Source organism: Gambusia affinis, linkage group LG15 (assembly GCF_019740435.1).
Source record: "Gambusia affinis linkage group LG15, SWU_Gaff_1.0, whole genome shotgun sequence".
Taxonomy (NCBI): domain Eukaryota; kingdom Metazoa; phylum Chordata; class Actinopteri; order Cyprinodontiformes; family Poeciliidae; genus Gambusia; species Gambusia affinis.
The window spans coordinates 1,015,343-1,040,744 of record NC_057882.1 but is presented as its reverse complement, the minus strand read 5'-3'; the positions used below and the strand labels follow the sequence as shown (position 1 = coordinate 1,040,744).

Genomic DNA, 25,402 nt, shown 5'->3' with positions numbered 1-25,402 from the left:
GAAGAAACCCTCTCATAAACTTCCTGTTTCATATTGGAGTGTTTTGCAACGAGTTAGTATGTTTGTTTGACATCATCTGTCGCTGAGCAAAGGGGCCACATCTCTTTATTAAAAATTTTTAAAGCGTAGCTGTTCAAACAGCTGTTTTCAGATCAGTTGTCGTAATATTCCTGGAGGAAAGGGACTGGAACATGAAATCCTAAAGTGTGGGGAAATGCTGAAAACATCTACTTTGCAGTCATATTTTATCACAAAACCTTTCTTAAGCAGTTTGGACGTATCTTATCCTGCTCTCTGTAGATTCCTTTGTGTCCTCGTGTTTTCTTCTGTTGGAACACGTTCAGCTCAATGTCTTCACCTGCTCAGGTGGGATGGAGGAGGAGCTGAACAGAGCTGGTTTATTCAAGGCCTCTAGGTATTTTTCTACAAGAAGATTTCTAAAACAGGAAACTTTGACTTGTCCAGGCTTCTGAGAATGTGAGCTGCATTTTATTCTTAATTTTCCTATTGAATTTTCGACCCACGTTCACTTGGAGACTTCTTTTGAAGAACCTTAAACGATTTTTAAAGTTTAGACTGTTTAATCCAGTTCATTTGCGGAGCTATGAACATGTAATCAAACCCTGATGTGGACCGAAAAAATTAACCTTGGTCCACTTAGAAACTTAGGTCCTTGTTTGGTTGATGTGAACTCTAATGCAGTTCGAATGTATATGTGGATTCAAGTGGACCGGAGCCTGCTCCAACAACAAGAAGACAACTATAGCGCAAAACATTCTGGGTAAATGCAACCAAAACAAACACGAGTGTCTAGCAATAGTGGGGGAAATGGCTTTTAATTTTTTGCCAAAGAGAAATTCTACAGCTGCTAAAATCTGACATTACTCCATTTTTGTTTACATTTTGTAAAGAAGGAAGTTGACTTTTTCAGAGGGTTTCATGCCATTTCCTTCATTGATTCTTGTTGCAGTGCCACCACAGGCAAAGGGGAAAACAGCCGCATGAGCTGAAAATAACAAGTGTTGCAATTTTGTTACCCAATTAAAAAGTCTATCAGACTACCGGATATGAAATCACCCTTAATGTGTGGGTTCCAGAGTGAAAAGCCTCTCAATATGGAGAAATTTGACGTGGTGAAAATTAGACATATTTTTTGCACAGTAAAATCAAAATGTCTGTGATGATTTAACTCCATAAACTGTTCTTAAAGAAAAATGCCCTTCTCAACATATTTTAATCACCTTGCAACTTGTGTGAACCACATAAATAGGTCAGCATACTTGAGACTTGAAGCACTTTGTGTCTCAAACAATATGTATTTATTTTAATAAGTGGCATAACTCAGAAAAGTTTCCTCATGCAGGTTTGTAGCAGTAGGAGAATTTTGTTTCGTAATTTTTATGCCTAAATTAATCAGTTAGTAGAAATGCTAACTTATTAACATTAATTATGTTAATTTTTATGCCCTTAGTCTATGCTCTTACACCTGTTAGCGGTAATTATGTTAATTTTCACTCTATGTGCAGTAAACCTCAGTCCGCAGGTAGTGAGTACTAAACATCTTCGGAAGTCTTTCTTGTAGCATTATAAAAGCCAAAGGACAGCTGAATTTAACACCTGCTGCTCTGTGGTGGTTGAAATTGGCCAGCAGCACTTTCACTGCTTTCTGCTTGCAGCTGCAGAGACAAACAGAGCAGTATGCTTCTCCCCAGTAATCAAAACCAGTAACAGATTCATCCATCCTGAAGGAAGATCAATAAAGATTAAAGAAAGCTGAGAAAATGTCTAAAAGCAAAGAACTACAACTTATGCTGTGCTTTGGCAGATATTCTAATCCATCACAATCTAATGTTACATTCCACACACCTGATTTGATCTAAAGGTCACATGACCTTCAAATATATCCAGTTTCATTTCTGAACGGAGGCACTTAAATTCAGAGGACATAAGATGTCTCTGAAGCCAGCTTACAAAGCAGAAATCTCCATCATCATAAACATTTAAATCAGCAGTAAGGCTTAACCTGATTACCTTAATAAAAAGAAATATAAATGCAGTTTCACTCTTCGCAGTGCCAATAAAAAGTTTTCACCCACTTGGATGTTTCACTCTTTTTATTGAAAAATCCATCACAAATTGAGCTTTTTTTTTTTATCAAGAAAATTATGAAAACGCCCTTTAACATCAAAGTGAAATTGAGTTCTATGAAATGACATTTAAGAAAAAAAAAAAGTAACATTGAACATATGATTGCATAAAAATTCACCCCTTTAAGTCAGTCACAGACTCCAAATTATAAAATACCTAAAAGGGGTGAATACGTTTACAGGCACTGTATATTTCTTACCTACTAGTGGATAAAGACTAATCCTGCATATTTGAAACGTTCATTTCTGTTCCAGCAATTCTGTAGCAAATTTCTGTTCCGTTTCATCAGGACGAGGTCCTGGCCGTGTCCAGGAAGATGGTGGTACGGGTGGAGGACCTGGTGAAATGGTCACGTGCCCACCTAGTCGGGTGGAGCGGTGGCTCAATGCCTCCAGTGGTCAAGACAAATGGTGTCCACGAACCTCCACAGAACAGCGGAGACGGCGGCGGCAGCGTCATGCCAAGCAATAACAATGAGCTCCTGGAAGTCAAAGCTGAGGGTAAAGAAAACGCAACCAAACATGCAATGAATTTCTGTAAATATATGAGCAGACGGAAAGTGTTTTCAGTCAAACCCACTTCATTCGTTTTCTATCTTTTTCTAAAATGATACAGGATGTTTGGAGCTGCTGCGGGCAGCCAGACATGTTTCTCCCTGGGAATTTTCTGCCCTCTAACTTTCTGTTTCTTATGCAGGAGTTACAGAAATGTAGCAGTTTATAGTTCCATGTTTCTCCCTGTTCCTGCTTTTCACCAGCACATCTCAGGCTCAGAGATAACCCTGAGGTTTAAGAGCTGGAGGAAAAACTGAGTCATGCTAGCTTTAACGTGTAGCAGCTGCAAATCTCGCTGCAAAGCAGAGATGTTGGAGTGAATTGAAAAAGTGTTCACACCCATCTGTTTTTCCACATTGCTATATATAGCAACTACAAACTTCCAAGTATTTTGTTGGTATTTTAATAGATTGATGCAAAATAGAGACAAATGATGAAGTGAAAGAACCATGATACATCACTTTTCAAAGTGAGTTTGTTGCATTTGGCCCTTTTGTTCTGGTATCCCAAAGTAAAATCTGTTGCCTCCTTTAGAAATCAGCTCATTGGTAAATGAAACCAATCTATGCGTGATTTTTGGCGTTCCTTTGCAGTCTTGAAAAATCTGGAATCTGCTTCTATTATTTTCCACCTTTATAAAAAGTCTGGAAAAATGTCAAACTTTTCCTGATGTTTTTTCCTCCATTTCCTGTTTTGAGTGTTTACTTTATTAAATATGTCCTTGATTTGCCAAATCACATCTTGATTTTAACAGTCCATATGTCCTTCTTGACTTGTTAAATAAAACCTCTGTAAAAAAAAAATTCAAAGATCTGATCAGAAGCATAAATATAACTTTTTGATTTATGGCTAAAATGTTTTGTAGCAGAAAACTAAAACTGTGACTCACTCTTAGCAATTCATTTCCATTATGAGACATAGTGATGGCAGTATCATGCTGTAAGAATGATTTTCTTATGCAAAAACAAAGAAGCTGGTTTGTTTTGCAAATGGTAATCCTGGAAGAAAATCTGTTTTAAAATGGAGAATAATTTCTGTTCATCCAGTGTGACTGATGCTGAGCCGTTTTCCTAAAGAGTTTACCAAATGTTTTAATTCCCCATGTACGTGTAGCAGATGGAGACTAAAGACTACCAGCTATCACTGCAGTAAAAGCTGCTTCTGTAACGTATTGACCCGGGATGACGGAAAGCAAATTCTTTCTACAATTTTCACATTTTTATCTGCAAAAACTGTTGAAGTCCCTTTTTTTATTTTTTATTTTTATTCTTAAATTATTCAGCACTTGCAAACGTAAAATCTCATTTAAAAACACCAGAGAACATAAAAAGGGTCAAGAGGTATAAATGTAAAGTTCATAAAGAACTAAATTTGTTGTTTTAACTCTCAACAGCAAAGTAACTTTTTACTTTTTTGTTATTGACAGTAATGTTGTTCTCCTGTCTGTTGGTCTCATTTTTCCCGTCATGAACAGGACGTTTTGTTTTGACCTGTTCAGTGGGGAGTTGTGTCCAAACTTTTCAGTGGTGGTGTTGAAATATAAAACAAATAGAAACATTCACGGGGTGTAAATGCCTTGTATGAAAGCATTTCAGCTGTTCCCACAGAAGAATGAAGCAACAGTATAACTGTTCTGTAAACCAATCAGCTGACATCTTGTCATCTTGTGGCGCAGTTTGTTTTTTGACTTTTCAGCTGAAGCGTTGATATAGAAAATTCCTGATTGGTGCATTGATCTTAAAAGATTTAGAAGCTTGAAAAAAAATTCTAACTGAAATTTTTTTTATCTAAATTTCTGATTTAATTGTTTTTTTTTGTCTCTGCCTACAAAATCATGCTTAGGTTAGTTGTTTTATTTTTTTTATCTTTGTTTTGGATGTGTGTATATTTTTGTTTACAAAAACCTACCGATATTGACAATTCTCCCCAATCTTCAAGATATATATTGACATTTAAGTGTACAGAAATAGTTTTATATCAGCATAAAAGTTAGTTTTGCTCATATTTGTAATCTTGTTGTAGAAAACAAAATCAAATATGACCATAATTCTTTTTTATAAAAAAAAAAATTAGCCTCTCTCCAGAGGAGTAATAATTATTTAGTGTTAAATGCTGGTGTTTCTCCTTGGAGAAATCCTGGATGTGATTTTATAAAAAGTAAAAAACAAAGAGTTTTTAGAATGAGACGTCAATCAATCAAAGTTCTGACCTGTCAGCAGAAATGTTGCTTCACTATTCTGCAGCTTGTATTTTCCTCAAGGCCAGGTCAGAGGTCACCATGCGGATTCTGAGCGGCTATTTTTTTTTCTGCTGTCTCCCCGCAGAAGAGCCGTCGCAGCAGCAGACTGTCAAGGTTCTCAGTTACCCACAGTACTGCCGCTTCCGCTCCCTGCAGAGACGCATCCAGGATGGAGCCAGGGACCCCGCGCTGCAGGATCCATACCTGTTGGCCCTTGGGGCCATCAATGTTCTGCCCAACGTCAGGGTGATGTACTGCAGGGACACCTTCAACCACCCGACACTGGAGAGCAGCGCCTGTTTCTCCTGGCAGTTCAGTGAGTGAAACTGGAAACATTCAGAAGTGCCACAGCTTGAAGAAGCATAAGCAGTTTTTTTTTCTACTGCTTAGATTCTTTTTTCAATTAATTTTGTTTGTATAACGGCAATTAGCAACTCATTTCGATTCAGTAACACAATCATTCCAGTTGATCCTACTTATCAGACAGCACATTGATCTAAATTTATTGTTCAAATTAGTATAAGAAGTTTCTATCGAAAGAAATCCAGCAGATTGCATTGAATCACTGATTTGCAACATTCACTCCTCCTGGACCAGCAATCGCTACATGCTGAATGTTCCACTGAGTATTCATATAGCAACAATGGAGAGGAAAATTCACCTTTAACGAGAAGAAACTTCCAGCAGAACACGGCTCAGATCAAGCTGCCTCTTGCCATGACCAACTGGAGGTTTCAGACACAAAAAAATAAATGCATGAACTGATGTAGGAGAACTTTCTATGTTTATAAAAACCAAAAGTTAATAGCAGGAGAGGGAGAACATTTATTTGATGGCAGCAATATATCAGCGGATGGCCTCCTCCAGGAAGGTACAGCAGTTAAAACAGAACACAAGACCAGAAGTAGCTTCTATGGAGAGCAAATAACAAAGAAAACATCAAGTTCACAGTTAAAGTAACTGAATAATGCAGGTTGGAGAGTCGCAGGAGAAGAAGGTAGAAGAGTGAGGAAAAGTTGTACATATCCTGTGTTAAATATACTATTATTGTTCTTATGTAATATTCTGAGAAACATTTAAAATAAAATTTGCATGAATAAATGTTTGAAAATTACCATTTCAACAATATTTAATAACAGGGCTGCAATCAACAACTATTTTTGTAATTGATTATTCTGGCTATTAATCAGATTTTAAAAATTGCCATATATTACAAATTTTTCTTTTGACCCCTAATAGCTTTTTTATACAATATTGGAAATGCATTAAAGGATGCAAGGAAATTATTTTTTTCATTTTTAAAATAAACATTTTATTGCCTAAAAAGGAATCATATAAGATTCCTTCAGTGAATATGAGCCGGGTGAAGTTATGACTATGCCTTTTGTGGAATTTGGGGTTAAATATATTCACATGCAAATTTGTTTTTATCTTGAATTCAAAATGTATTAATATTTTGTCGGGTTTGTTATTAAATTAGTTGACAATTATTTCAACAGTCAATTAATTGGATTAATAATTTCAGCCCTGTTTAACCAGCTTAACCTCACCACCATGTTAATGATTATTCATATCACTCTGACTTTTAGTTGCTCAGGGTAAATAATTTTCACACACACATACACACAGTCCTGTTTGTCCACTACGGCGGTTAATCTGTTGCTGTTAATTGACAAATTAAACTGGTTTCTGTGGTTTTTCTGTTCAAGATTTGAAATGATCTTCCACCCCGAGTTGTTGTTCTCTGTCAGCCTCAGAAATAATTTCAATTCTGTTGTCTGCCACTAACAGACTCAAAAACGTCACTTCCGTGGCTTCACAAGCAAGCGTTTCACAGCCTGCTTGTGAAACGCTGCCCCCTGCTGGACGTCTTGATTAATGTTTTCTTTTAGATTCTGCAGTACATTGTTATTGTTTTTAAAAGTTTGTCCTCATCGTGTCCCTTTCCCCCAGGGTGTCCATCTCTGAGTCTTCGAGGACGACCTCGTAAGAGGAAAGGTCGCGACAGCAAAGACTCTCCGACCTCTGGCCAACCAGAGTCCTGGATCGAAAAGATGAAGGTCGGTGTGTTTTTATTCTCTGCTATCGAAAGCCAAAGCCTTCATTGAGCCCAACTCTGATTGAATAAACATCTTCTGCTCCTTCTTCCCTTCCAAACCTTGATAAAGACACAGGAGTCCAGGGAGAAGTTAGACCAAGAATTAGTTTCAGAAGTCAAAGCAGATCATCTCCAGTGATCCTTACTGTTGTTGTTGCTCACAAAATGTTAACAGAGAAGATCTGAAGATGTGGGTGAACCTGATCCTCACAGTGTTTGATACTGAACCAATTCCACTTTCACTACGTTTCTCTGAAAATATGGAAAGTTATTCAGGAAAGTTTGACGAAGCAGGACTTTAACAAAAAACTGTTGAAAAGTGGACTGACTCAAACAGTCCTCCTTTTTCTTCTCTTCCTCCTGCAGGAGAACGTGATGGGCAGTGTGGAGGTCGGATGTGAGGGCAGCTGGCTCCCCCATCCAGAGGAGCAGCTGTTCCTGGATCAGCTCTTTGTTTTCATGGAGCGCCACGGATCGCCCATCCACAAAGTTCCCAACCTAGGTTTCAAGAAGAGTGAGTCCTCCGTTTTCCCTCCTCTCTCTGTTGTTCAGTTTTCCTTCACTCCTTCAATAAAAATAATCTTCTGTTGTTACTCTGGAATAGTTTATTTAATCCTTTTTTGTGTTGTTAATACTTTTTAAGTTTTTTTTATGTATTTTCTTTGTGAAGCTTTCCATTTGATTCGTCTTTTTCTTTTACGAGTTCCTTATCTTTTACTTTTCAGCTTTTCTCTTCTAGTCTTAGAACTAAAACATTTTTTTTCTCTACGTCTGGTCAATTCATCCCATCACCATTTTGCAGTCTATTGTTTTTAATAACATTTTGGTAACACTTTGACTGACATAGCACTATCATAAACATGACGTAATAGTTGTCATGAACATGGAGGAGTCTTTATGAATGTCTTTGACTGTTGTCATGAAGTGTCATTCGGTAAATAATGATACTTTGAATGCAGAGTTGCATTAAGACGTGTATTAAAAGTCCAATAAAAATATCAACTTTTGCATTAAAGGTATTATTATGTACCGATTGACACTTCATTAAGTCATGTTTATGATAGTGTTATGTGAGGCTTATCCACACTCGGCCAAATAAAGTTTTACCAACTTTTTTTTCCTGGTACAAAAGTCTTCACACAGTAATGTGCAAAGAATTAACAAAGATTTGAGTTCTTAGTGTTTTTTAAATGTTTAATTCATAAAGTAGTCAACTACCAAAAACTAAGAATTGTTAGCTTTGTTTTGATTTTCCTTCCATGCATTATTTGTTTTTAACTTTTTTTTTGTGGTAATTTTATCTCCTTTTTCATCTTTCAAATTTTCCTTCTTTTCCTCAGTGTTGTCCTTTTATTGATATAATAGGACATTTTCTTCTGACTTTAGTTTTCCTTTTCAACTCTTACTCATTTCTCTCCGTTATTTAATTGCTGGTGTCGTCTATCTAAAAACCACTGGAGTCTCTACCTGTGAATATAAACTTTCCTTTCAGTATTAAATGTTCAACCAACAGAATTTTGATTTGGAAACATTTGTATCGATCAGAGAGCTTAAAAAAACTTTGATCAATGTGGATTCAGTAGTTTCATAGTTTTACTTCATCAGGAAACTTACAGACTTACTGAGCTGAACCTGGTTTGCATTTTTGATCTATTTCTGCAGTCGACCTGTTCCTCATGTATTCGGTGGTCAAACGGCTTGGTGGCTACAAGAAGGTGAGCATGATCTACCTTTGTTGAGATTTTGTTGAAAAAGCTGAGAAGATTCAAAAGTGAATCTCTGATAGACTTTCAAAACATCCAAAAAACTTAAAAATATTACAGAAATGTCTGGATCAGAGGAAAAACATCACAAATATTTAGCTTCCAACATGGTGCAGCAACATTTGAGTCAACAAAAACCAAAGTCAAAGATGACAGATCCCTGGAGGATCTCTGGTTATTGTTCTGTGTGTTTGTATGTCAGGTGACTTCGGACCGCCTGTGGAAGGTGGTGTACAATGAGCTGGGCGGATGTCCAGGCAGCACCAGCGCAGCTACCTGCACCAGGAGACACTACGAAAGGTCGGACGAACAAACCCCCCTCATCCCGACCGCCTTCATCAGGATCCAAAACCGGGAACTTGTCCACTAAAACCTCTAACTGTCGTGTGTGTTTTCAGACTGATGCTTCCATACGAGGAGCACTTGAGAGCTGGAGGAGGAGCAGAGTTTAAAATCCCCGATGTGCCGCTGCCTTCCAAACCCAGAGGAATACGAGGACGGAAACCTCTGCCCAGAGGCAGGAAACCCGGACCAAAACCCAAGGACAGGAGGACAGGAACGTTGTCGCCTGCTGCTCCGCCTTCTCCTGTAAGTCACACTGAAGGGTCGATTCACCCAGTCTCAGGTTCTGCTGTCATTTTTATCCTATTTCTGTTCTTTTCAAAAGCTGATAGCACAGCTGATCAAATCAAAACCTGATTTAGTTCTTATTAATTATAACAACTGTTATTAATTAGTAAATACAGCAAGATGTTGCTGCATTTCCATTACAAATATGCTCAAAGCATTTTTGATTTTCTGCTGATATTGGAAAAACTCAATTTCGCAATAGTGTTGTTTCCATTCTATCAGAAACGCAATTAATGGAAGCAGCATGTAGCTTCGTTTGAATAAGTTTTATTGATTAAAAGACATTTTTAAGTTGCTACATTAAAAATCTACAGTGTCAACAAGTTTTTCTGTAGAAAAATAGATAAAAGTTGTGTTGTTCATTTCTTGTTAAAAGTAGAGTGACTGAAACTGGCAAAGTTTTTCTCTCATCAAAGGTATTTTGTTTAATAACCACGCCCACTTCAGACAAACATGGCAGATTTTCAGAATCCTTTTGAAGAACTCTTCTGAATATACAACATACTTTTTTCTTAGTTTGTAATCATTTTAGCATTCCTGTTTGCTGAAAAAATTTTTTAAACCCACCTGAGAACCGACTTTTTCCTTTCTTGTCCTTGAACAGATTCTGAGTCCAAACGGCTCCATGGTGGTGAAACGAGGCAGAGGCCGACCGCCAGGAACTCGTAACAAATCCACGCTAATTGCTCAGGCCAAACTGCTGGCTCAGCAGCAAACAGCAACCAAACCAGCAGCAGTGGTGGAGCTGAAGCAGCACAGTCTTCTGCTGCCCCCTGTAGGCAGAGGAGGACCGACACCCAGCAGCACACACCGGGTAAAAGTCCTGATGCTGCTCTCATTTCTGTTTCCTTTTGCAAAGCCAGACTTTATGATCCTTTAGGTATTTTGGATAGTGTTCAATATTCAAACTGTACAGTTTTATAATAAAGTTGCAATCTAACGTTTGATTAAAAGCCTAAATTTGGAGAGTGTTGACACCAAATATATAAAGATAATAAAACAGACACATTTCTTCTCGTTGTCTGAAGTGAAATCAGATCAAACTTCTCTTGTTTCAGGTCTGTTAAAGTACCTAAATTATTTCTTTTTACTAAATGCCAGAAAACAGAACATTTTTTTGTAACTTAGGTGCATGTGGTGTGTGTGACATTTCAAAAGATAAAAGTTTTAGATTTTAGTTTACCTTGTTCCTACTGTAGAATGTAGAATATTATCACAAGACAGTAATAATAATAAATGATCTCATGAAAGTTAATAGTGAAAAAGTAGGGCTGCAACTAACAATTATTTTAGTAATCTATTAATCTGTCAAATACTCTATCCAATAATCAAATAAAATAAATTGGCACATTTTGCTGATTTTTCTTTTAAACTTTTATTATACAATCTTAGAACTATGTTAAAGGAAGCAGATAAACAAACAGTTCAGTTCCTTTTTTAGATGAAAAAATATATGTTATTGCCTAAAATGCATTAACTTAGCATTACTTTCAACGCTTGATCATTTATGGCAAAGAATGCATCTACAGGTAAAACATCACATGAAAAGATCAACCTTTTCTGCTTAAAGTAACATCAATACAGCATAGAACAGATCTGCTGGTTTTTCAGATAAACCAACTAATAATTGCACAGAAAAAGGAGCTTAATAGAATTTTTTTATTTATTTATTTTTAACATAATTTGAAGTAGGAGAAGCTAAAACTGCCACTTGAGTTTTTGGTAGGTCATATTTACGGACAAAAAAGGTGTTTGTAGTGTTAAATGCAATATATATATATATATATATATATATATATATATATAAAACAGTTTTGGCTTTATTGCTGCTCTAAGTGTTGTTCTTTCAGAAAATGGCCTATTTTTTAGTTTAATGGTTGATCGATTACTAAATCAGTTATTTCAAAAATCAGTTATATTTGAAACTCATCTTGTGTTCATTTGTATTGTTTTGATGTTCAGGTGGTGCTGGTAAAATGTGAAAACGTACCTTGAAAATGCTTGTTAAGTTCCCAAACTCTGTAAAGAAAGCTTTGAAAGATCAGTTTTATGTTGTAATCCATCCTTGTTTTCGTCCCTGCAGCCCATCCAGCCGGCCATCCTCCCGCTCAGCATGCCCCTGACCCCTGACCTCTCACCCTTGTCTCCTTCCTTCCTCCCCTTCAAAACGACGGAGCTGAAGTCGGAACGCGGCGACTCGGGGCCTCCTCCCCCTCCCAGTGTTCTCATCCCTGCTCTCCCTCACTTCGTCACCAGCTCGCTGAGTGGTTTCAGCCCCATCAAAGGCGTGTGCCCTCTGGATGTCTTCAGGAGCCAAATTAGCCGGCAGAGGGGCCCCGACAGCCCCGCCCTGACCCCTCAGGACCCGGCACAGCTCCACCCGGCCATCTTCACCCTCCAGCCCAAAGGAGGGAACCCGGACACGCCGCACCCCAGCTCAGAGCAGCTGCAGCCTCAGCTGCACCAGCTCCACCAGCACCACTGCTCCGGCTGCGGCTCAGACGAAGGGGGTCAGCGCGGCACATCCAGGAGCCGGCCCCCGCCGCCTCCACTCCGCGTCCTGCCTCTCAACCTGGACTGCAGCGTCCAGGTGAGGAAGGTGATGCGAGCTCACCTGGACTCGTCTCAGTTGCAGACCTTCACCCGCCGGCTGTCGGAGGCGCTGTCGCAGGACTTGAGCGCCAAGCCACCCTGCTCCCCCATCACCCCGCCGCCGGAGCAGGCGCTGCCCCTCAACCTCAGCAAACGCTTACCACCCAAACGGCCCAGCACCGAGGGCCCCGAGCAGAGTCCACAGGCCGTCAACAGAAACTCGGATCCGTCGTCCTCCAAGAGACCGCGCAGTGGCCCCCAGGAGCAAGCGCAGGATTTCAGCCTCAGGGGCCGCTCTAGCTCTCTGGTGGTGTCCAGCGTTCAGAGCGTGGAGGCAAGGGGCCAGGAGGAGCCAGCAGACCTGAGCTCCCCGAGCCGCATAAGGGCCTTCCTGCTGGGACTTCCACCCTTCCAGGTGAAACTGGAGGAAGACATGAACGGGACGAGGTTTGTGAAAATTCCTCCTCCGACCGAAACCAAAAGGACCGAAGTTGGAGATGGAAGTGCGAAGACGGAGGCAAAGAAGCAGGAGGAGTTGATGGGGAAGGAGCAACCGGAGCGAGATCCGACCCTGTGTCCTGGTCCCGCGGAGCTGAAAGGAGCCGGCCCTTCCGACACGGACACACACTGTTTTTAGCGTTTATTTCCATAAATCAGGATCACCTCAGAGACTCGTCTGCGCCGGGCGTTTGCTTCTTTAATGACATTTATTTCGCTACATTTCCATTTTCTCTGGAGGAACGCCATCAAACAGAATCATGACAATCACAGATGAATTTCCGTTAAAACAAAAACGGGAGATGATTTTCTTTTTGTTCCTGAACACTGCCATAACCCTGGGAAACACTATACACGTCTCTCCTCTACGTTCCGATGAAACTGAAATGGATCCACAACAGTTAGAACAAGATATCATGTTTGGGTAATGCTATGCATCATGACTCCTCCTACAGCATCCCTGGTGTCGTCCGCTAGTCAACGTTTTTAAATTGTTCTCTACGTCCGTAGGGAGAGACTTATTTTCTGATAGTGTTTAAATGTAATCTAGGGCTCAAAATGAAAAGCTGTCTTCACAATGTATCCAGTGAAAGTGAAGCATTTCAGTCCTGCTCGTTAGCTGATGTAAACGTACACAAACGTGCCTTAAAGGGCCGGCGACTCTCGCCATTCCCGGCTTCATCTGCATCCACTCAGACCGAGATACCTTGATGTTTCTACAACACATCCATCGACCAGGTTCACTATCGTGTCGGCTTGCTCTCGCCTTTGTCTCTGTTCAGATTCTTAGATCCCACATGTAGCTCCGACAGTCTAATCTACCTCAGGTTCTTCATTTCTCCGCCTTGCCCCATTTTTTTTGTACCCTGTTTGAGAATTATAAAACTACCCAACGTGTTTGAGTTGAAAGCATGTTCAGGATGTCCACAACATCTGTAGCGTCCTTCTTCAACAGATAGAGGCTGTTTTCAAACTTGCCAAATCGGTAAATTTGAAATCAAAGCCAATCTTGTATCTGGAGCTTGAGAGTGAGCAACTCCTGCCTCCATATTGAGATTCATGCACTGTACAGGTGTGTCTCGATAACTTAAAAAATCACCAAAGAGTTTGTTTTGATCCATAAATTCGGTTCAGAAAGCGTAACTCGTGGTTGAGGATTAGCAGATATTCTTTGCACTAAACTTTCCATTTGGATTCTTCGCTATAGCACTCTGGACAGACAAGTTCTGTAGCAATGAGCTTTTCTTGCCTCCATAACATTTAATTACCTGTGAGCTATAACTACCAAAAGCAGAAATAAATGCTTAAAATTAATCTCTTTCTGCAATGAATCCATGAAATTTCTGTAGTTTCACTTTATGGACTGAATTATTAAGTTGAATTCTCATTTTAATTTCTTCAGATGCACCTGTGATTCCAGGAATTTCATGTCGGTTAAAACCTTTTGTTAGAAACAGGAAACTAAAATTGAATCTTGCATCAAAAAATATGTCACTTTTCTTGCTGTCAAACATCAAGGTATCTCTTTAACTCACTTTCCTGTTCGCTTTGACACCACATATGCTGGTTCAGATTTGCACACCTACTGTACTCCTTTTGCTTTTTGTCATATTTAAGCCAGTTATAATTTACTGTCTCATTTCTCACCGTTTGTATTTGACTCAAACTAATAGGTGCTGTTTATTCCTAGCTATGTAGCTCATGGCCACATTGTTTTTTGACTTGTTTCAAGGCTCAGAATATTGTCACGCTGCAAGTCAGAAAGTTTTTAATAGGTGGAAAAATTCACATTGATTTATCCACAGAGAAAATATTTTAAAGAAATATTTTAAAAGATGAAAAAATGTGCTTATTAGTAATTATTTTTATCAGATTTGTTTGACTGTTCCATGTTCAGCAAAAATACTTGTGAATGATTGCATGAAAAAACAATGTGTACTCAGTATATGGGCAGATGCACCAAAGTGCTCCACCAGACTCCTGTATAATTCTGCTATTGATAGTATTTTTACAATTTTACTTCATTAATTTGTTTTCCTTCTTTATTGTAAAATAATTATTGGGCAAAAAAAACCTACAAATGTCATATATTCTTTATCGCAGTAATGTTTTTCACAACAGGGTAACTACTGTAACTACTGTCTGGCTCTGCTTCCTCACATCAGTAAACCTGTATTTATTGGTCCCAGAGAGCTTTAAAGGAACACGTTTGTAGAACAAATAATGTGGCCAGTGGTGCTCACTGAAGAGCTTATCACATTTTAAAATGAAATAAGGGTAAAAATAATATTGGTCCTCCACAAAGCTGCTGTTCAGAAGCTAACAACCAGCACTGACATAAAATAATGCTCTTTGGTGTTAGCATTAGAAACAATGTCTGACTCCCATTTTAAGCTGCTTACCATATTTTTCGTATTCCATGAAAGTGTTGAGTTAACATACAAATAGTCATTGGAAGAATGATTGCTACCCTACATCACTTAGTTTCAAACTATTGTTAGCTCAACATGCTAATATCCTAACGCATCAGATAAATGTCTCGTCAGTTTTTAAAAAATAGCTGTTTGGATCAATCATGTTTTTTGGACCTTCTTAATTTTTGGATGTTATATACATATTCCCATTAACTAATAAAGGTTTTGTTTATTACTGATACAACAGTAATAATTTTGCCAGTTAGCGTTTCATTGAGATTTATTAGGTTATGATTAATTCACAAGCACCAAACCTTCTTGGTTGAGCTGGACTGTTTGTTGTTCTTAACAGTTTTTTCAAACCACAGCGTGTTTCAAACTTGAGGTTCGTGGGCCAAGTCCAGCCGGGCGTAGCTGTTTTGGTGGCCCACTAGACTCCAGAATAGAACATAAAGAAAGCAGTTATGTGATTAATTATTTTATCAGGTTTTTTTTTTTATACTGTCAAACATCAGTGTAAAAAAATGTTTAAATATACTTTAAGAAGTACTCAATAAATGCAGAGAAAGATATATTATCTTAAAAGTTGAATATAGTTTTATCAAAGCATTATGCCACAACCGGCTCTTTGAGGAAATTTATGACCTTGATGAGTTTCAAACATCTGTACTGCAGGTACTGTACGGAGAGTGGAACATTTCCTAGCTTAACATGCTAGCTTGCCATGCTTTGATTTACCTTTAAGCCAAAATCTGCTATGTGGGGATTCTAGCTCACTTTGTATGTTTAAATAAAAATTTTTGACTACTCATCTGTACAACACTTCAAAGTTGCTGCTACTAGAATGGTGATAATTTTGTTAACTTAGCATTCTGACATTTAGAGTTTTTATTGTAATTACTGTTCCAAAGATTCTGTATTTAACAGTATATGTATTTTGTGACAATTATTCCTATCAATCAGTTGTCTTTTTTGACTTAAATCGGTTTATACCAAATTGTTTGTACACCAAGATGCTAATGGTGATCATTTTTCTTGAGTTGCAGTTGTTTAAGAATACAAATCTTTTTTTAAAAATCGCTGCTCCTGTTTATCGTCAGTGTGACGGTAGAGGGTTGATCTTACAGTTCATTTTGTGTAGAGCGCCTTTAATATGCATTTGCCAAACGAAAGGCATAACTTCCAACTGATCCTTGTTCTAATAACCACAGCTTTTAAAATGGAGTTTCCAAACCTGTTCCTTTAAAGTTCGTCTGGGTCTGATCAGTCTTCTGGTTCCTCCCAGGTGAAACGCAGCTCCACTGGACCAGTTTAGAATCACCTGAACATTGGCTTCAGTTCTTTTGCTCCTTTTTAGTTGATGTATTGAATAATAATGACATGCCACTCATTTTATTTTATTTTATTCTCTTTTATTTTCAGCGTCTTAAACTAGTATAACTTTTTTTTCTTTGTTTGGATATTTAAGCTTATAGTCTAGCTAGTTTTTTTTTTTTCTTTGATAGGTTTCACAATGTTTACAGTTTGTTATGCATGTTATACAGATTTCTTACAGTGTTTTGCACACTACTCCAGCATCAGTCTTGAACGGCACTGCTCATTCATGTAAAGTACTTATAAGTGCCTGATACTTAAATTTGGAGTTAATGTTTGTAAGCGAATGAAAGTTAAATTAGTTCATTAGCCTTCATGCCATCGACTTGAACAAGGGGTCCCAGTGTAGGTGAGTTTTGTTGAACTTTGCGGACTTTTGTAAATTCTCGTGTTGAGGATTTGATGAAAGAAGACCCGCGACACCAGAACGACGCTCGGCTCCGTGTGTTGGACTGAACCGAACCTACAAGACTTAAGAAAAGGGACGGCAAGCGGTCGGTTGGACATTCATGATGATACATGATCAAAATAAAGGTGCTACATGTCACATTTTTACATCTTGGAATTGTTGAATTAATTTGACTCTTCTGCAGCTTCCTAAAATGCCCCAAAAGTTTCTCAATTTTCAAATCTGTACATTTGCCCTATTTCCTCTTATGTATCTTACTGGTTTATTTATGAAGAAAAGTTTCTGGATAACCAAAATGACCATTGATAGCTTAAATGAAATTTGATTTTTGGGACAGTGTAGAACTTGCAGGTTAATTTCAGTTAATGTTTCAGATTTGGAGATAAAAATATGTGGAGCTAAAAAGTCTCTTTTTTTTTCCTATTACATAGACATTTTCATAGTTTTTTTGAAAGTCAGTCATTTTTAAATAGTTTTCTCTTTATACTTTGATATCTTAACAGAATCTTTTCAATAGTTATATAAAAAACCCTCAAAGTCACCTAGTTTTATGGTTGGATGTAGTTTTTTCTTTTTTAAAAAAAATCATTTTGGTTATTTCCCCTAAAATTTGCCTCGTAATGACAAAAGATGTCAAAAGGGTTTTATAATCCAAATGACCCTGTTCAAGAAAGAAAATACAAGTTCGAAACATGTATTTTTGAACTGTTTTGAGAAGCTTAATTACGTTTTAATTAAGGTTTAGTTTATGCAAATAAGCACAAATAGTTGTATACCAGTATATAACTGATTATCTGCGTGGAAAATTTGAATTTAGATTATTTTAATATTGATAATTGCAAAATGGTTTGTCTGAAATGAATCGAAATTCAGTCTAAAATGAAGAAATGTGTTTGACTGAAATCTAAAAGAATGTTCTCTGTCCACCACCATAAGTTTTCAGGACTGTCTTGAATAGCAAACTTCCCGAATGTCCATTTTATACAGCAGTAGCTTAAATCAACCAAATACAGATGGTGAAAAATGCTCCATGTGGCACCTTTACAAACTGGATGTTACACAATAGGAATGTCTGTCTGAGATCTCTTTTCTAAGAATTAAAGAAGAAAATATTTTATTTCCTGCTTATATTTACGCACAGATTGTCTGTAAAATAAAACCGTCTTTTCCATGAGTGTTTCCAGAGCGAGCTCTGCTGGACTGTTGCCTCCCGAGTTTTACTCAAGACTTTGGCGGTGTTCCACGAGGCGCTGGATTGGAACCAGAAAATTCTTGCTTGATTAAGAATATGTTTTATTTTGATTGTTACTGATTTACAGCACATGGTTTGTTTTTGTTTTTCTCCATTTTATTTTTTTTTTCTCCCTGATTTAATGGTAAAAGGCTTTCAGTGTCAGGTACCATTCCATTTTAACACTGTATATTTATATTAAAAGTAATCTGTTAATAAATTCTGAGTCCAAGCTTTTATTTCTTTTTAGAAATTAAAAATGTCTGGTAGAGCTCCATTTTGAAAGTTAGGGGATCCTTTTGTTTTTTTTAAAGAAATTAAGAACGTTTTCTAAAATTATTCAAAATTAGTCAACTTTAGTTTACTCTCAAATGTATATCTTTAGAGACATCTTCAGCTGTTAGTTATAATTAAAATATTTTATGTTGTTTTTTCAGTGTAATGTAGAAAAATTATTTTTTCTACTGGCCGTCAAGCAATTTGTTTTTCCAATTTCTGATCTAAATCACATTTTAATATTCAGTAAATTAGAATATTATTGGGAAAAAAATCATTTATTTTAGGAACTTGCTTCCCAAAGTGAAATGTTGTATAGATGAATTCCTCACAGATGGTTTTCTAAATAGTAATTATGATCATTTTGTATTTAGTTAGTGAAGATGAGACATTTAACATCAGAATTTTACATCTGACCAATAAACTATTATTGGTCAGACGTTTAACATCTGACTTATCTGATTTCAAGGTTTTCAAAAGATACTGTTAATTTGTCAAACAAGCCTCATTAGATGAAAATTAAAACTTTAAATATTGAACATATGCATCAAATTTGTGGTCCTTAAAATTTCAAACCTCTTAAATAATATACATTTTAGTGTTTTTAACTTTTTTGTTATACCTTGTTTCAAAGTTCTGGGTTTCTACATCCTGAAAAGCCCAAAATATTTCTATAAAGTGTGATTCCCTGAAATATTCACTAGATGGAAACAAATCTTTACTGAAGCATCTGGTTTGTTTCATTTGGTTTGTTTTGGGGAGTCTTTCAGATTTGTTTTCCTAAAATAATAATTTCCTCCACCAATAACATTTTGTTAAGAGATACAACTCCAGTCTCCAATCTTATTTTATTTATTGTTTATATATATATTTATATATATATAAATATATATATAAACTTCAAGCTTTTTAAGTTTTGCCTTCAGTACACTGAAATTTAATGAAATTATAGACGTTAGATATTTTCTGAGATGTGAGCTCAGGAGGAACGGCACACATTCCTTCCCTGCAGGACTCATAAAGGCAGCGTTGGAAAAACATTCAGAGAGTAAACCTTCACACCGTGGAGGAAATGAACACATTCCTCACTCTGCAGCAGGAGCTTTGTTAGCAGCGCCATGTTAAAGGTCGAGTTTAGGCTGCACACTTTTTTTTTTGTTTTTCTATCATGGAGAGTTGGGACTCTAAAGCTGCAGGTTTCAAACCTCACAACATGGAGTCTGATTCTTGAAGGTGAGATTGTAATGTTTTTAACCAAATTTCACGACATTAATTTTATTTTAAAGGTCATCAACAAGGCAAAATTGACATTTTGCATGGGTTTGTACTTCCATGTGGTTTTCGACTGCATCTGAAAAAACAAACATTTTATTGGTAAGTTATTGTCTTCGGTATCAAGAAAATGAGCCATTTCAATAATCTTCTGAATATAATGTCACAAATCAGAAGAGACTCCCTTCTGTAGCAACCTTAGGGAAGCCTACCCTGATTGGTCAGCTGGTTTTACTGCCATGTGTTTTGTTGTTGACCATCCAGAAACCACTTCCTGTTTCATTCATTTGATTGAGATGTGTTGGAGCAGAATCTCCATGAAATTTGTTAGCAGAAGAAAGCTTGGAGGCTCTAATATCCTGGTAGACAGTTGTGTTGGCTGTAAATGATAGAAAACCCAGTGGAGCAGAACCAGCACACAACATGGCAACCCAAACCATCACTGATTGGAAACTTCAAGCAACATGATTTCTCTCCACTCTTTCTCCAGATTGTGGTCTTTGATTTTCAGATGAAATACAAACCTTACTTTCATCTGAACAGAGAACTTTGGACCACTGAGCTACAATCCAGTTCTGGCTCTTCTTCTTCTTCTCAGGTGTTTATAACTGAAAGGTGCAGTAAGTTGAACAGTGTCTCAAAGCTGCAGCTCATCACCCGGCTGCTAGTGATGGGCCATCTGAAGCCAGTAATAAGGGGGCGTGTCCGATGAAGCCCCGCTTCGAAGTTTGTGTCGTCTTGCTGAAAACCACGTGACTGACAACAAACGAGGCCTCGCATTACATGGGTCACGTGACTGCTTCATTTTGCATGTCGGTTTTCAAAATAAAAGTGTGATGAGCCTCTGCTTGATCGCATCAGAGGAGTATTTGTCTTCAGCAGTGGCCGAAATAAAAGGAACCTTTTATAGTTCATGTGTATTAATGATTTTGATGATGGCACTAATCAAAATGTAATGTTTGTTACCAGTTTTCTCAATGGTTGATTATGGCATATTTTGTGACTTTATATTTATGTTTTTATTATGTAAAACATTTTGACACTGCAATGTTGCTGAAATGTGCTACACAAATGAACTTGATTGAAAAAGAGCCAGCAAGAAGAAAAAAAAATCTGACATCAGGGAATACTTGAGATGATTCACTCACAAAGTTCTTAAATAACAATAATTAAACCCTTCACCTCCAAAATTCTCACCTTCTTGAAATTCCCACTATTTCTTTGTTCTGCAAAAATATATCAGTCTTGCACAACAGAAACAGACTTAAAGCTGTAGGAAAAGTAAAATTCTGGCTTATGAGTAAAAATATAAGGGATCAGATCAGAGAGCCAATAGAAATCCAAGAAAAAGAACTTTAGAAGAATTTTAGATTTTCAGGAGGCAAATCAAAACTCAAAGAATACTGTCTGCCCCAACAAGCACTGCACTCTGAATACATTAAAACTAATGTCTATTGTCAAATCAGTCAATGACAAAAGAAAACAGCCACTAACAGTCAACATATAGCAGGATTGGCTACAAATAACTTTAATAACTAAAAAAATATTAGTTAAATAGGATTTAACTGACTTTCCTGTTACTAAACGTGAGTTTGACAAAAACTTTGTGACAATATTGCATTTACTAATTGTTTTTAAATATGTCTGTCTGAGTGACAAGGCTGTCACAGATTCAACAATAAATGTCACCAGTGAGAAATGAATGAAGCATCGAGTAATGAACTTTTGGGCAAAGCAATGGGCCGTGAAGCTTCATTGCTTCATGAGGCTTCATTTGGCCATCACTACCGGCTGCATCTGCAGCTACATTTCCTTTACAAGTGTGAGCAAAACTTTGTCAATATTCTGCAAATGTTGAACGAGTGCAAATTCACTATTGCAGTGTTTCCATTAAGCAAATTTATTTTCATAACTCCAGCTTGAGCAATTATAAGATCAATGGGAATGCAGCTAGTGTTAGCTCTTGTAGCTGCAGTCAATGCTTTATGAACTTGACTAGATGTTTGACTCTGCTTCTCATCCCTCCCAAGGTGTTGAATATTCCTGTTCTGTGCACCTTTTTTCTGCCAAACATTTTTTTCTCCTTCCACTTAACTTTCATTATTTGTGTTTGGAAAAGCCAGTTTCTTTAGCATTTGACTTCTCAGACTTACTCTTCCTGTAGGCAGTCTTCCCCATTATTGGATATCGACCATAATATAACTGAAATAAATACCATTTCTCTATCAAATCTTTCTTTTCTTGTATAGTTTCAAATTAATACAAAAAATGCTTCTTATTACTTTGAGCAATCTATATGAAGGTCTGACTTTTTGAATAGAATTTAAAGAATTTAACTTTGAACTGTGTTTTTTGTGTGTGTGCTGTAGTTTTTTGTTTGTTTGTTTGTTTGTTTGCTTTTTTTTGGAAAGCATAAAATCCTTAACATTCATGGGCTGTTGAGACAAAAATCATGTTTTCCATCATTTTTAAATCCAGAGATAAGCTACAACTTAGCAGTTTGAAAGCCTTTACATTTCTTAATTATTAGGTTCAGGTTTATCCAAACCCCAAAAGGCAATTATTGTTACAGCAAGTAAAAAAAAAAAGACACATACACTAGAAGATACAATCAGTTCTAAAACAAAATGAGGGACTATGCAGTGTGTCAAAACATCAAATATCAGACCAGGCAAGATAGTGGCAGTACAGTCTATTGCATCAATCATCATTTACCACTAACATTAGTGTGCAGTTGAAATTGTCTCAGATTCTCCTTTTTGCTGTTAGAAATCTACAGGAATGAAATTTTAAAGCCCACAGATCAGATGGAAACATGAGCTGCTAATCCCCACTTTGTTTCACTCCTACAGTTTTTATCTCCTAATCTGGTTTCACATCCATCTCCACACCCACATGACTGGAAACATTAGAGTGTATTTTCACCTCATGGCGGGATAAACCTTTTTCACATTAGCAGGTTTAAAATATGGGGATCTGTTTTATCTGTTTAGACAACTTCAAGAGAAGAGCTGGACAAAATGTTTAGAGACTAATTAAACTAAACCAGGTTAACGAATATTTCTGAGTCTAAAGCTTTTATTTGATGTTTTATGTAAGACCTCAAAGAACATAGATGAACACATCAATATCATAAATATGCTGAAGCTGCAGAAGTGAGCTTCCGGTTTCTCCATCTGACTCCTTCCTGTCAATAAATCAATCTTCTCTCTGCTGAGGAGAACTGTGGATTTTCCTTTGGAAGTCACACTCTTATTCTCATGAGTTCCATTTTAAAACTAGGAGAAAAAGATATAATCTTAATATTTGTGAACAATTTAAAAAGGCAGAATTTAAAGCAATAAAAATACAAAAGTTCTGTCAGTGCAATTTGACTGAAACTGATTAAAAAAGATTATAATTGAGTTAATGTTAGATGATTTTTTTCTTTTTTCCAAAGAACAGTTAAAATTGACAGTGATGGTGTGAATTCAAAATAAGCTACAATACACAAAATACATAAATGTATCTTACATGTATCTCAAATTTGACTTAATAAATTAAATATTTTCATGGTGTTTTGTTACAGTGAAAATGAGGAAATTGGAATTCATTTTGTAATGGAGCATCAGCTGCAGAACTAAACCCACCTGTAGATGTAAAAGCGTTATGACCGGCCTAGTTTGCATGTTTCACTAACATTGTTGCCTTTGACCATGAAATTGTGCAAAGTGGAATAACAAAAATATATTCACATAATGTAAAAACGGCATTTTAAAAAATTTATGTTCTTTTTTAATGATTTTGCACTAGGATGAGGTGGTTTTTAAACTGTATCAAAATTATTATACTTTGCAAAACTGCAATGGAAACTTTTTATTAATTTGTTTTTTGCATCCCATGACTCATAAAGACAACATTGGAAAAACCTTGATCAACAGCTGGTGTTTCCACTGACAGAGACGACAAAGACAACAACAGGAAGTGGAAGGAGGATGACAGCGCCGCATGTCTTTAACTCCTCATCACATCAAGAAACGTATTCATATCATTTTTAATTGCGTTTCTCATGTAATATAAACTCTGCAATAACAAAATAGTTTTTTTCAACATTAGCAGAACATTGTCAAAGTTTTGTGAACTTTCATAATGGAAACTCAGCTAATTTGAAACAAAAACATGAGAAAAACTGTAATAAAGAAAACACCAGAAAGCTGATTGTGTTCAGGTCGATGAACAGCATTTCCTCAGCAACTGGGGCCAACATTGTCCTTCATGTTGGCTGACAATGTAACAAGTGTGCAAGTTTCACTTTTTTATACTTAATCACTCTATGTGAAGAAGCTGTGAAAACATTATCCAGAATGCAAATCCAGTCTATTTGCTGCTAACCGAGGACCTAAAATGCAAAATATGTAAACGGAAACATTTTCTTACTCCATTTGCATCAATGGCTGTGAACTCCCTGCTCACCCCAGCTGCCATAACCATGGCACCTTTCTGTAGTTTCTTCCCTTAAATCAAAGATTCCAGTTTTATAATCCTGGAGAGAATGTGCTTTCCAACACTGTGCTTGTTTCTTTTTACCCATTTACTTTCACATTCAGTTTTCTGCATAGCAAAACTGCTTACTTCACCCATTTTTGGTAATCAGTCACATGTCCATTGTCATTTAATTACCACATACTTTTTACATTATCTAGCTAGAAAATGAGACGTTTGCCCAATACCCCGTTATCAAAAATGATGGGTTTGGATAATTACAGATAAACATCTACAATATTCAAGCAATTGAAGTTATTTTTCTGCTTGATGCATGCAAACAAAATGATTTGTACAAATTAAAAATCTAAAATGTTGAAAGAAAGAGCAGGTGAAAAACAAATTCTACTGTGGTAATATCATTCTAGGTTTAACTTTAAAGTTTAAAACCTCTTCATATTGTCACAGATCAATAAAAAAACAGTAACGGTGGCCAGTTGGGAAATCATTAGTAGAATAAAGCAGATCTCCAATGACCTAACAGTCCAGGAATTCCCCTTGCAGCCCGTCTCTTTGGGCTTTTGTGAGCGATGGTCTGAAATGAGGTTCTTTTCTCTCCGTTTCCCGGAAAAGTTGACATTTAGGGTTTCTTTTTTTTTTTTTTTTGTCTTCTGTTGGTTGCCATAGCTACCAGCCCGCCACGGGGTCACCCTTAGTGTTTGTCTCTCCGGCTGGCACAGAGCCCACATACCTTCCTCTCGGTTCTCAGAGCTTGGAGGATAATGGAGCAGGGCAGTTGGTTCTGTTGGGCTTTTTAATTGGCACAAATGGCAGTGGTGTGCAAAATGAAACTTTTTGAAAAATTCATCTTTTTTTCTTCCTGTAACTTTTACCCCTCCAAGGTTTCTAAGCTCAACAATTATGTTTATGCAGAGAGTGGTTCCCTGAATCTAAAGCGATATTTCATTGTGGACGTTTTGGATTTGTATGATTGTGCAGCTCCATCATTTCTCCTTAACATGAAATTCCCTGTATATGTAAGGATTTAGTTATATCAGCTCATTATTTCTTTTAGCATCTTTCTTGCCCCACTTTAAGTGAGAAGGCTGTAAATTATGTTGTTTCACAATTTCTGAATTGTATTTATCATGTTACCAGCATAAACATTTTAAGTAGACATTAGATACTAACTCTGCACATTCTGCTAGTAACCCCTGGCTGTTTTGACTTCACTGTGGCACCTAAAAACTTTAGCAAAAAAACTATAAAGAATATTTAAAAAGAAACAGTCATTAATAAATGCAGATCAGCAGATTTAAAAAAAAAAAAAAAAAAAATGTTTTCCGTGTTTAGATGTCTTTTTTAAATTTGTGAAATGGAAAAATTAAAATCAAAGAAATATAGTCATTTGCTTATATGGAAAACATTGTCTCAACTATAAAG

At 36.9% G+C, this 25,402-nt stretch overlaps 1 protein-coding gene and 1 long non-coding RNA gene across 2 annotated transcripts in view; one reads left to right on the top strand and one right to left on the bottom strand.

Annotated features, from left to right (window-relative positions):
- Window positions 1-16,857, top strand: part of zgc:77151 (uncharacterized protein LOC337153 homolog) — a 49,154-nt gene extending 32,297 nt beyond the window's left edge. The window contains exons 4-12 of the mRNA XM_044141588.1: window positions 2,438-2,648; window positions 5,027-5,257; window positions 6,895-7,001; window positions 7,406-7,553; window positions 8,702-8,754; window positions 9,005-9,102; window positions 9,201-9,390; window positions 10,037-10,246; window positions 11,516-16,857. Of these exons, the coding sequence (XP_043997523.1) occupies window positions 2,438-2,648; window positions 5,027-5,257; window positions 6,895-7,001; window positions 7,406-7,553; window positions 8,702-8,754; window positions 9,005-9,102; window positions 9,201-9,390; window positions 10,037-10,246; window positions 11,516-12,661 (2,394 nt within the window). The 3' untranslated portion in view covers window positions 12,662-16,857. The remainder of the gene's footprint in view (window positions 1-2,437; window positions 2,649-5,026; window positions 5,258-6,894; window positions 7,002-7,405; window positions 7,554-8,701; window positions 8,755-9,004; window positions 9,103-9,200; window positions 9,391-10,036; window positions 10,247-11,515) is intronic.
- A 2,295-nt stretch (window positions 16,858-19,152) lies between these two features.
- LOC122845356 lies at window positions 19,153-20,167 on the bottom strand. Its single transcript, XR_006373017.1, has 3 exons — window positions 20,023-20,167; window positions 19,711-19,877; window positions 19,153-19,577 (listed from the first exon to the last, which is right to left on the bottom strand). It is a non-coding gene; the product is annotated as an uncharacterized LOC122845356 (long non-coding RNA).
- Between the last annotated feature and the right edge of the window lie 5,235 nt (window positions 20,168-25,402).